At 40.6% G+C, this 12,532-nt stretch overlaps 1 protein-coding gene and 1 long non-coding RNA gene across 3 annotated transcripts in view; one reads left to right on the top strand and one right to left on the bottom strand.

The window, feature by feature from the left end:
* Positions 1-2,772, bottom strand: part of LOC311261317 — a 40,396-nt gene extending 37,624 nt beyond the window's left edge. For both annotated transcript variants that reach the window (XR_014623133.1, XR_014623134.1), the window contains exons 1-2: positions 2,683-2,772; positions 2,476-2,543 (exon numbers count right to left, since the gene is read on the bottom strand). This is a non-coding gene — a long non-coding RNA (uncharacterized lncRNA). The remainder of the gene's footprint in view (positions 1-2,475; positions 2,544-2,682) is intronic.
* An 8-nt stretch (positions 2,773-2,780) lies between these two features.
* On the top strand, positions 2,781-12,046 carry LOC311261316 (secretory carrier-associated membrane protein 1-like). Its single transcript, XM_084359841.1, has 9 exons — positions 2,781-2,988; positions 4,536-4,616; positions 4,842-4,952; positions 5,473-5,581; positions 6,900-7,028; positions 7,173-7,332; positions 7,981-8,082; positions 8,172-8,289; positions 9,212-12,046. The coding sequence occupies exons 1-9, from the start codon at positions 2,932-2,934 to the stop codon at positions 9,365-9,367; spliced, it is 1,023 nt and encodes a 340-aa protein (XP_084215967.1). The 5' UTR covers positions 2,781-2,931; the 3' UTR covers positions 9,368-12,046.
* The last annotated feature ends 486 nt before the right edge of the window (positions 12,047-12,532 follow it).

Below are 12,532 nucleotides of genomic sequence, written 5' to 3'. Positions count from 1 at the left end.
CTGTCTGTCTGTCCGTCTGTCTGCCTCACGCTCCTCTCTCGCCGTCTCTTTTCCCGTCTTTCTACAGTCAACAGCGGGGAGTGAACTATCACACCTACCCACTCTGGTCTGCGACCTAATGAACATTTCTAAATGGCCATGACCAGCTGGTTAAGAGACTAATGTAGCAGCTATTAGCCAAAGAGGTTGTTTCCTCACAGAGTCATCTGTGGAAAAGCCGCATGAGAGAGGCAGGAGAGAGTGGACAAGGACAGACAGCTCTCCATACACACACATATACAGTACATAGATACACACACACACACACACACACACACACACACACACTGCACAGCCCTGGCACGGCGTGTTTATCTTTCACATTCTGCAGCAAACAAACCATGTGACGTATTCTCAACCCACAGTGCATTAGTGCTTATTAGGGCCTCAAGGTGTGTGAGTGTATGTGTGTGTGTGTCTTATTAGGAAAATTCAGTTTCACTCAAGGTCTCAGCACTGTGGTTGCAGACCACTGGCCATTGATTATTCATAGAGTCTGTGATTGGGTCCATTAATACAAGATTAGGGAAGGAACCGATGCTCATTTTGTGTGTGTGTGTGTGTGTGTGTGTGTGTGTGTGTTTGTGGGCCTGCGTGCATGTGTTTGCGGACAGGGGCTGAATCGTAATAAATCCACAGTTTGTGTTTATCCAGACTCTATCAAAGCAAAATGTTATACAGGTACAGTATACTGGAAGGCAGAGGTATGAAGGTGTTTAGTTGCTTATTAACAGAAGCACGTTAGTACAAGTTAAATGTATCAGGTGTGAGGCGACTATAAAGCAAAGGAACACAGTGCCTTTTGTTCAAAAATGAGCAATTGGTTTCGACAATAAAAAGGAATATTTTAACCTCCATCATTCACCACATACTGTAAGATTTCCTCCTAATAGCATTTGTTCTTCAATTGAAACTTAATCTGGGTAAATGGTGCTTAAATGTTTAAATCACATTTACAGGCTGTCAACTGATGTGATGTTCTTCACATGGTCACCCTTTGTTTGAATGAAAATAAATTGATGGCAAATGAGAAAGGATTCTGCAAAACGAGTTTGAGGAGACCTATTGGATCGTAGCGCCCCCAAGTGGCCATTTTGGGGCAACTAAAAGAGTCTCGAAGCCAATGTGGAAAAGCACACACCGCAGGAGCTCTCAGGGGGTCTGATACTTCTTATAGGGACGAGTGAAATAAAATGATTTCTGGTAAATTGTCTGGGATTGCCACTGAGAAAGAGGTCACTGTTACACATCATGAAGGAGGCAGTCTGGGTTCGCCTCTCCAGCTCTTTCGCACAGGCACCGACTCAGCCGGCAGACACTTCCATACATCATGCTCCTCATCATCATTATCATCATTAACATAATCATCATAATCATCATGTGGAGGAGATTGCTGTGGTATTTGACCTACAGGAGATCAAACACTGTGTTGTGTGCATACAGGAATGAACGCGGGGATGACGTTAAAATCAGATCTGGGGAAAATAATTTGAGATCCTTCTTTGTTTTATTTTAGTCAACATCATAGCCCAGGTGGGTGGGGCCTTTACGGGCGATAAAGTTTTAATTTGTATAAATAGTCCCTTTAGGGTTACATGAAATAAAATGTTGATTCTTGATATTTTTTCTTTTTAAATATGAAAAGCAAAAGTACTCAGGGGTGTTGTATTTTTTTTTTAAATTCTTATTAATGATAGATTCATGTGTGTGCATAAATGTTGTCGCTGGTAAAGTTGGGATAATTTTATATAATTGCTGACATTTTTATCAAAAGCTACACATCATATTTTATAAGTTCATCATATATATTTACATTTAAACTCTCAATCTTTAAGGTAACTGCAGTTGTAGGAATACAGTAAGTATACAGTTACATAGAAATGGAAAAAGTTAAGTAGGGGTAGGCCAATTATCTGGGCTGATATTCAGTATTTTTTCTGATTGTCGGTATCTGTGAATTTTCTGTCAGACTGCCGAAAAAAAAAAACCTAATTCAAAAATGTGCTGCTTTGGCTCTGATTCAGCAATCACACAATGTTCCGCCCACTACAATATCTGATTGGTAACACATCACAAATAACAGCCTATAAACACTGAATAATCAGAGTCTGCAAGAAGCAATAAACTAAATGTTTCAAATAAATGCAGTGGAGAGGAAGTATAAAGACGCAGAAAATGGAAATACTCAAGTAAGGTACCTGAAAAGTGGACTAAAGAACAGCACTTGAGTAAATTGTACTTTATTCCATCACTGGTTGTTCTAAATTGTGACACTAAGATTTTTATTTTTACTGCAAATGAGTATCCGTCCCAAATAATGGTTTCTATCTGTAATGGCCCTGAAAAATACACACTGGCCAACCCCCATACTTAAGTAAAGTACAGTGTAGTGTTCCAGCATCTTGTGGGAAACTTGGAAACAAGGTGGGTACATACCTAATGCACATAAAGTGGGAGATGTGGTGGTGGAGGTGAACAGGGAGCCCTGATGTGTGAGCCTGGCCCTGTCTCAAAAGGAAAATGAGTAATTATCTCTGTGATTTAAATATATCATCAGTGCTCACTTATCACGTATAATGATTTTATATATGATCTATAGACAAAGGGCAGTAAACAGCACCGGTGTGTTCACATGTACTGTACCTGTGCAGACGTCACGCTGTCCGCGGTGCTGAAACGGTGACGTAGCAGGGTGCTGCTCATCACGCATCCTCTCGTCTGCTGCCATTTTTGTGCTACTGGCTAACCTGCTAACGGAGGGGTCTCCATCAGAAGGAGGCGGAGAAGACTGCAGGCAGCAGAGAGAGAGGCAGTCACATTACGAGACTGAACCTTCCCTGGAGAATCAGGGAGCTCTTCCACACAGGAACCCGTTATTAGAAAGGCTGTACAATGTCCGACTTTGACAGCAACCCGTTTGCAGACCCGGACTTCAGCAATCCCTTTCAGGTAGCTAACTTAGCTAGCTAGCTAGCTAGCAAGCGTACGCTGCGAAGCCCAATGAGGCCAGGCGTACCTTAGCATCCCCGCTAAACTGTCTTAGCTAGTAGCCTGACAGCTAGCTAGAGGTTTTCCTCGGCTAGGTAGCAGAGTGAACACATCATCATGACATTATTCATCTCATCACTCACATTATTTGGCTGTTCACTTCGCAAAGGAAGCGATAAATGAGTGTGTAGCACGTTGTTGTAAAGGGTGTTTTCAGCGTTGTAATAACGGTTATGCCAGCAGAACAAAGACACATGATGATAGCTCGCTGTGCCCACCGTCTGTAAACATTTGCTGGTACCTGCTAGCTTAGTAAACAGCTAACCGGCTGTTTAGTGTCAGTTAGGTACATTATGTGCCCTCAGTTATTAATAATCATCTCTCTGAGACGCAGGCTCAGGAGATTTAAACGTCTTACTGGGGTTGTATATTGTCTCACTTAAACTTAACTTTGCGTTTATTTAATACGCTGCATGCGTACACGTCGTAATGTTGACTCCAAGTACTGACTTCTACTTAGTGTAGTTACACAAAAGACTAATTCAGGTGGTTAATATTCCTTCTCATCGAAGGGCCAGGTGCAGGCAACACACATTTATTTGTGTTGTGCACCAGCAGATTGAATCTCCCTTTGTAAACTAGCCTACCTTTCACCACAGAGCAGAGGCTGGCACCAGTCTGCAGGGGTCCATCACGACTGAACACCTTAAGGCAGGTGATTTAACTGTTCCCTCCCCTGGAGAGTGTGTTTATCAGTGGGTGGAGTCTTGGTTGGGATGAACACCTGCAGACTTTTCGGCTCTTCAATGCACATGGTAGCAAGATAGACTGTCCTGTCATGCAAGCATGTCATTTAGTGGCATTTTCCAGTTTCCTCTGCACCTGAAAAATGTACGATCATGCTGGCCAAAATGATTGCAATTCACAATATTATTCTGATAATCAAACATACTGGAATCACAAACAAATATTTCATTGCATCAGAAGCAGCGCACATCTTTTTTAGAGTCAACAACCTTTTTTATTAAAAAAACAATCAAACTATCTTAAATAAGCTCATCATAAATCATGAGGTCACCCCTGTATAAATAAAGGATAAATCAATGCTGGCCAAAGGTAAAATTGAGATATGACTATGTTAAGGAGCTATAAAGCTTTTCAAGTCACGTCATGAAAGGATATTTGTGATAACCTCATAATGCAAATTCACCACAATCAACTTATCCTGAGTGTTTTTATCCCAATCTGCGATAAAATCTTGTATCCTCCCATTCCTATCCCTTGTTTAGTACAGCCACAAGCTCAAGAAAGGCCACTTCAAGTGGATTATAATAACGTGAATGTTTTTATTAAGTATCATGAACATCTGCTCTGTGTTTTCAGCCTACCTGTTGTTAACACATCATTAATATCTGGTCAGAACATTCATAGTAGCGGTGAACGTGCTGTGATTTTGTGGTTATAGTGCTTACACCCTGAAACCCTTCATGCTCCTCTCTGCCCCTTAGGATCCTTCGGTGACGCAGGTGACCCAGTCTGCCCCTCCTGGCGGTCTGGAGGAGTATAACCCCTTCACAGACGCCAGAACGGTCAGCACAACTAGCATCACTATTGATGAGTGTGTGCATGCGTGGGGGTGTGTGTGCTTCTGAGTCAGTGACCTCATTTTATCCACTACCCTCTTTCTCTCTTCCTGCACCTCTCAGTCACAGAGGATTTAACTGGCAAAATATGACTGTGGCCTAATTACAGTTTTCATTCACTGTCTTTTGATTGTGCAAATATTAACGTAGCAGGTCTGTGCTGGTTTACAGGCGGCCCCTGGAAATGCCCCAAAATCTGCTCCTGCCCCTGCCCAGAACACACAACCGGCCATCATGAAGCCCACAGAAGAGCCGCCGGCGTACTCACAGCAACAGACTCAGGTACGACTCAGAAACATGTTTATGTACATTAAACCATGTAGTTTTCTTTTGACCTTTGACTTTTCTTTAGACATTTTTTACTCACAGCGCTATAACATTATTAAGACACTCTCTGTCTTGGCTTCTCTTTCACATTTCCTCTTGTCCTTCATATATTCATCTGTTTTCTGATGGCTCATCAGCGGCGTAATGAGGTACTGTCTGTCATCTGATGTTTTCATACGCCTTCTTGTCACTGTCTCCAAAAGTGTGAATTCATTTAATGCCCTTTCCCCACTACTAGCTTTCCACTTGCAGTACAATTTTAGAGCTAGTCTAAGACTAACTAAAGAAGACAAGTAAGCGAACAACAGTAGCTGATTGCTTTTCCAGTCGTAACCCCTTTTGCCCCCTCTCTCAAACTAACACACCTAAGCTTACCTGAGTGGAAAAATACCTTCATTACTCACCTGATTGGTTATTATAACACCTGTCAGATGTTGGGTGGGGAGTTTTAAGAGCATTTCTGTGTCTGTGTTAGGACCAAGCGCGTGCTCAGGCTGAGTTGTTGAGAAGGCAGGAGGAGTTGGAGAAGAAAGCAGCAGAGCTCGATCGTCGGGAGAGAGAGCTACAGTCCCACGGAGCCGCAGGTCAGTCAGTCCATCACTCACCTCATTAACCTCAGAGTCTGAAGGGTCCATCCCAGTCAAAGCCAGATTCATGATTGTCTTGATAAGACTCAGAAAGTTTATGTGTTACCATGGCGACAACATATATGAACATACGTTAAAATACATGAACGTTATAATTCTCTAAGTTACATATTATGTACACATAAGACAATGTTCATTCATTTATTAAGCATTCAGTAGAGGCATGAATAAACTTTTTTTTTCTCTCTGCTGCAAATGAATCATCTTATTGGGAAGATTCGGTTTGAAATAATTGAGGTTTCTGCAAAATATCTACATAATATCCAACTATTTAGACACTAAGCAGTTATGAAACAAATATGAGGTCCCAGCAGAGAAAAGTCAAGTTGTACAATCAGAGAATAAAACTTTTGATACGGTGGGGAAAGTGCTATTTCAGCTTAACGTGCTGTGGCTAACACAATCAAAAACTGAGAAGAGTTCTGATTGAAAAAGGTACGCTAGCATTAGTTTTAAAACAAATGTAGAGTATTTTTTCCACTTTGGGTTCCAAATTCCTCAAAAATGTTAAAGCAATTTTCAAATCTATCCAGGTCATTTCCAATAATATATAATAATAAACATTTCTCAGTCTCTGACACCCATACATTACCCACAATCTACTTGTTTTAGGGTATAAATAGGGAGATTACATCACTTAAAATGTAACCAAAAACTTTGCAACGGTATTAACAAGGGATGTTAACGGCCCGGCTGATTATCGGATCCAGTGTTCAGCATTTTACCGAATATTGCAATCTCTGTTTTTGTCTGATTGTACATTAAATAAATTCATATAAAATGTGCTGCATGGACTCTGATGCAGCATCCTCTCTGTCACCACTCAGTGGTCTTACTCAATATCTCTGATTGGGTACATGTCATGAGTAATAGATAGTCAGCGCTGAATAATCTGAATTAGTAACGTAACTAGTGACTAAAGTAATCAAATAAATGTAGTGGAATGGAAGTATAAAATATAAATACTCAAGTCAAGTATAAGTACCTAAAAACTGTAATTGAGTAAATGTTACTTTCCATTTCTGGTTTTGACACCAAGATTTTCATTGAAACTGCAAAATATCGGTGCTAAATATTTGTCATCAGTCAGTCCCTTGTATTTCTTGATTGGCAATGTACTCTACTTCATTCTTTTGTTCCGATTCTTGGACACAGACTTGATATAAGTATGCGTCATAGTGTATTGACTCAGTTAGAGGTGAAAACTCTGTTAATGCACTGATAGCTGATCATCTTGTTGCCTTTGTCCACACAGGGCGTAAGAACAACTGGCCTCCGCTGCCAGAGAAGTTCCCCGTCGGCCCGTGTTTCTACCATGACATTGCAGTGGACATTCCTATAGAGTTCCAAAAGACCGTCAAGATCATGTACAACCTTTGGATGTGTAAGTGTATCATCTGATACATCTAAGTATTGCCTCCTATGCCTTAGGAAGTTTGTATTTATTTTGCTGAAAATAAATGACAGTTTACAGCGTTCTTGTGCTCAAATGACACTCAAGGTCTTCATTTTGTTGTTTTTCTTCCAGTTCATGCAGGAACACTCTTTGTGAACATGTTCGGCTGCCTGGCCTGGTTCTGTGTGGATGCTTCTCGTGGTGTAGATTTTGGCCTGGCCATGCTATGGTTTCTGCTTTTTACCCCGTGTTCTTTCGTCTGCTGGTACAGACCACTTTACGGGGCGTTCAGGTAAGCAGATACGTGGAAACTTACACGGCCCTCTGCAATTGTAGTAAGAAGCGAAGTGAAAACATGTCTCTGTGGACAACCAGCTCATTATTTATCCTCTCTAGGGTTTTGCAGATGGACCATGCTATTGTCCACATCTACACCCTAACCCTGCCACACACCACGACCACACATCAAATTACATTATTAACACATGCCAAGCACCAAATCAAGTACATTTCCCGTTTGTCGAGTGAAATCTCATTAATGAAAGTGCAATAAAAGCTTTGGGAGTTAAAAGCCAATAAGAGTAATTTATCAAAACATTTAGCGCCTTAGCACTGATAAATATGTATTTTAAGGGGTGTCAACCAGAAAGCACAAAAGTGAAGGATGGGTTCAGTCTAATTATTATAATAGCCTCTTGCATCTGATTTACTGAAAGAAAACTAGCTTATTTAATCAAAGCAAAGTGAATTAAGCAAAGTGCTACAACTGTCTTCAATAAATAATTCATAGTTGTTAATTTCTCACCCTGAACAATTAATAACATATAGTTTTTTTTAATTAACTGGTTTCTGCAGATACATCACTGTGATTAGTATTTAAAAAAACATTTTATTGCCTGCACATTGTTTCACATGACCTTGTTCTCTGTCTCCACTACAGGAGTGACAGTTCATTCCGCTTCTTTGTCTTCTTCTTCGTCTATATCTGTCAGTTTGGAGTTCACGTCCTACAAACTATCGGCATCACCGGCTGGGGAACATGGTGAGCATTTTGTGCTATTACTGATTCTTTGCCTTGATGAGCGTGTGCTGAAGTACACTCATATTGTCACAATTGTTTTCTTTTGCTAGTGGTTGGATCGCAGCTTTAACTGGGCTGAACACCAGTATCCCAGTGGGCATCATCATGCTACTGATTGCAGCTCTGTTCACCGCACTCTCTGTGGGCTCGCTCATTATGTTTAAAAAGGTAAGACGATCACAAAGAAGTCCAACATGTCAGTGTTGCTGTGTCTAATAGACCTGAGATGCACTAAACAAAATGGCAGTAGGTAGACCTTTAAAATAAGGTTTAAAGCAGGTTCAAGCAGTATCAGTAAATGTTTACGTTCAAGGTTGTACCACTGCTGGAAATCCTGGCTTGGAAACAGCTTGAAATTGTAACTCACTTACTTTGATAGTAAATTGCCTGTTTGAGAGATAGGCTTATTTTGGCTCAGACGGGTTATATAGGATGCCAAGTCTACTTACAAACAGGTTACACGTATTTTGGTTTACAGCACAATAATTCATTTTGAGTGTTTATATGTACTGTATAGTCGTAGCGCAAATTCACAACAGAAATTATCTCATGACGCTTCTCAATTGGAGCAAGTGTAGACCATACTCTTTAATTAATTTATTAACAGAGACTAAACATTTCCCCCCCAAATAAGCACCTCACAACAGTGGTGAGAAAAACTACCTCTTTAAAGGCAGACCAAGACTCATGGTGGCTGCCATCTGCCTTGACAGGTTGGGTTGAAAGACTATATAAATGTACTTTAATATGTATTTTACCACAGCTGCAAGATGGTGGAAAAGCTTCAAAATGCTTGAAAAGTGTTAAATTTGGCAATCGAAAATGTGGAGGTACCCTATATATAGATTCAATACTGGAGGCTGGACAGTCCTAACATTTCGACAATGACAGGAAATGTGAGCCCAAGCAAACACTATCAGGGTGATAACACGTGTGTCATTATTATTCACTGGCCAAACATCAATGTTACGATTATCCAGGAAGTGAAAGATCTGCCAAGCTGGATCATTCAATGCTGTTCTCAAGACCTTGTGGTAGATTTCAATCTTTCGACTTGATTCCAGCTAATTTTCCCTTCTGCTCTTTCCAGGTGCACGCACTGTATCGAACCACCGGTGCCAGTTTTGAGAAGGCTCAGCAGGAGTTTGCGACTGGGGTGATGTCCAACAAGACCGTTCAGACTGCAGCTGCCAACGCTGCGGCTAATGCTGCGACCAATGCTGCTCGTGGGGCCTTCAAACCATAAACTGACACACACGAACATGCACACACTCACACAATACAGTACATGCATATACACATACTCCTAAAAGATGGAGGTGCACAACTCTGGCCCTGCAGGCTCTCAAATCAAATTGATTCTATTTATGAATGTCGTTCTGCTAAGATTGCCCTGCACACTTTGCCTAAAAAGTGCAAAGAGTCAGAGACCAGAAATAACAGAGAAATTAGTCAGATAAAGTGACCAGAGTTGTCCGCCTTCACTTAAAATCAAGTTTCAGTAAAAACTCTCCTACATCCTTCCTGTCTGCTTCTCAGTCAGATGACTGGTCTGCTCACATCCCTTGAAACATCCTCTAAGTGACTCGAGGTGTGCTCTGAGTGTGTGGGATTTCATCTCACTCCTTCGCTTTCCCCTGTTCTTCTTGTCATCTTGAGGTCAGCCAGAGGTCGCAGTTCTAGCATACCTTATTTTCTGTCACGGTGATGACCTCCAAACAGCTACCTGCCTGGTTAATACAGTATAGAGTCATGATAAAGTGATAATCTGATCATGGTGTTTTTTGCACATAGTTCTGTTTTCCTGGTCACATACTGAAAGTACAGTGTATGTCTAAATGGCTGGGCCTGTGTGTGGATGTGTACTTCCCTTCAAGGACATAGTGGCTCTGGCTTTTTTTCTTTTTTTTTTATAATCCAGTGCTTGGTCATTGAGATCTGAAAGGTAAATTGTACCTCGTCCTATATCTGTGCTTCTATTCTGAGACTCTTGACTAATCCTGGTAGTCCCTATAAATAGAAATATGTCAGTATGTTCTTATTTAAGGACCTGCCCGCAGCCCCCAGCTGTGCTCCAGTGACACCTGTCGGTTGAACAATTATTCCCGCTTTGTGTGCTACTTTGATTGGCAAAGTGGGCTGGGTCAGCATCTCTGTGGCTTACTAAGATCTGACAGCATGATAACGACATGCATGTTTAGCACACTCCAGGTAGCTTTTTTTATTTTGGCAAAGTCATTCTGTCCACTTCTCGATGGCTACAGACTGGTTTTCGGGGGAATGTCTGCCTCTGGTTTCTGTGAGAAGTGAGCTGTAAAGTTTTTGCATGTTTGACTGATTGATGATGTTTGGATCTGTTTGTGAAGACACACTGAACACCCAGGTCACCAGCTCTCACCACAAAGGGTTCAGATGCTTTCGTGGCCAAATGAGAAAAATGTGAGCATTATTCACATTTTCATTTCTGTATGTATGGCATTAACAGACTACTATGTGGCTGTCCCTCAGTTGTTTTTGTAGTCCCTCACATTTGGTTCAAAACTAACGCTGCTATGAATCCGAGAGCCAGTTGTTCGTGGCCTCCTGCCGTCATGTTTCCTGTAACATTCATAGGGAGTACTGAGAGAAGTGACCTGCCTTGGACAGTGATAAAGCTATGATTTATCTTGAGATTAACCTGCATACATAAAATAGTAAAAACATTGATACCGTGTATATGTACACTTAATAGACTAACAGTCCGTTTGCATTTTTACAGACAAAAAAAGTCAGTCCAGTGACTTTTCCTCTGTCAGCATTGGATTAAGGCAACAGAGGATTGGACTTGATGCACATTCAGTGATATCACTAAGATACATTCATTTATATACGATAATAACAGTGTTATTCAGCACTAAGTTGTACAGACTACTGTCACTGGAGTGAAATATGGACGTGGGTTACATTCGTGTCATGCTTTAGCACCTCTCATAGTGGTGGTGAGTGTCTGACGATGTGCACAATGGATGACTGATGACTGGTACTGCTGTTATTTTAAATGTATGGACTGAACATTACGGCGGATGAAAAAACTCCTGTGAGAAGTTGATGGTCAATAATTTGTCACGAATTAATCAGCCTACATCTTGGCAGTATTGTTTTTGTTTGGAAGTATTTTGTTTTAAATTCACTGCACATTTCTCGTATTACGTTGAACTTAGCGCAAAAGACAAACATGTTTTTATTTATGGTGTAATTTAAGTTGCAGCTTTGTTTTTGGTTTGATTTCATATTGTGTGTTACGTTTGTGTGGTTTTGTAATGACATGATCATAGCATCAGCTAGATTTAAAAGTGTTTAATGACTTTGCAACTTGACCCTGCAAGAGTTGTGCGTGTGTGGATGAGGATGCGTGCATGGTTGGTATGAAAGGACGAAAAAAGATATCTCCCTCAAGTGTTATTCTATGTCCTGAAAAGCTGTGAGAAATCTACCAAATGTCCATATAGATTTGTTTTTAAATCTCGGTTTGTGATGTGTTCCCTTGCCATGTTTTACCATAAGATATTACACCACTTTTCTTTGCTACAGACATCCACATGATTCATCTCCAGTTTTAAACAGCTGTTATATGAAGCCATGCTGCAGTTGGTGATCTCTTGATGTATTTGACGAGCTGGTCTGCAGTACAGAGCGACGTGTCTGTAGTTTGCTGACACAAAACTGTGTTTTTGACCTGTGACCATGTTATTTCACTGAATCAGAGAAGAAACTCATTCAAAAGGGACACTTGTATATTTTGTAAAGTTGAAAATTTGATCCCCATTATCAATCACATGTAAAAAGAAAACGTAATGCACTCTTGTCTGGCCTTTGTTGCATGTGAAATAGTTTGAGTTTTGTATATTTATGGTATTAACATGAAATAAAATTTGAAAGAAACATTTGTGGATTTTTAGAAAACGATTATTTAGTAAGATAACTTTAATCTGCTTCTTAAAACGATATAGTATTTACAGTTGTTTTTAATGCTTGCCACAGTTGGATTCTGACTCGCGCAGGTCGGATAAATCAAAATTAAACTATTTTTTTATTAATGAGTGCTGAGGATGAATTAAAGAGTCCTCAGTCTGAGGAAACATGCTGGTCTGTAGTCTGGTGGTATGGCATTAAAACAAAGTTTCCTCATCAGGTTGCAGTTATTAATCTTACATTGCCAGAAATAGATGCATTGTGTGCATCCTGCAAAATCTGTGCTCATCCAGAATCAGAAATGAATGTTCCTTGTAGGATCGATGGTTTAAGCCAGTTGTTCCCAGCCATTTTTGGCATGTGGCCATCAAAAAATGAAGTAAAGTGTACTCATGACGTGTTATAAAGGAGGTGCAAGCGGTTCAACCAATAAGTTGATGTTCAGTGGTCAAACTCTGAC

This window comes from Pagrus pagrus, assembly GCF_965226575.1.
Source record: "Pagrus pagrus genome assembly, chromosome: 8".
Taxonomy (NCBI): domain Eukaryota; kingdom Metazoa; phylum Chordata; class Actinopteri; order Spariformes; family Sparidae; genus Pagrus; species Pagrus pagrus.
This window is presented reverse-complemented; position numbering and strand designations above follow the sequence as displayed.

Coding starts and splice junctions, on each gene's coding strand:
- LOC311261316 (XM_084359841.1), top strand. CDS start 2,932: ATGTCCGACTTTGACAGCAACCCGTTTGCAGACCCGGACTTCAGCAAT. Junction 4,617..4,841: donor CCTTCACAGACGCCAGAACG/GTCAGCACAACT, acceptor GCTGGTTTACAG/GCGGCCCCTGGAAATGCCCC. Junction 7,333..7,980: donor CCACTTTACGGGGCGTTCAG/GTAAGCAGATAC, acceptor TCTCCACTACAG/GAGTGACAGTTCATTCCGCT.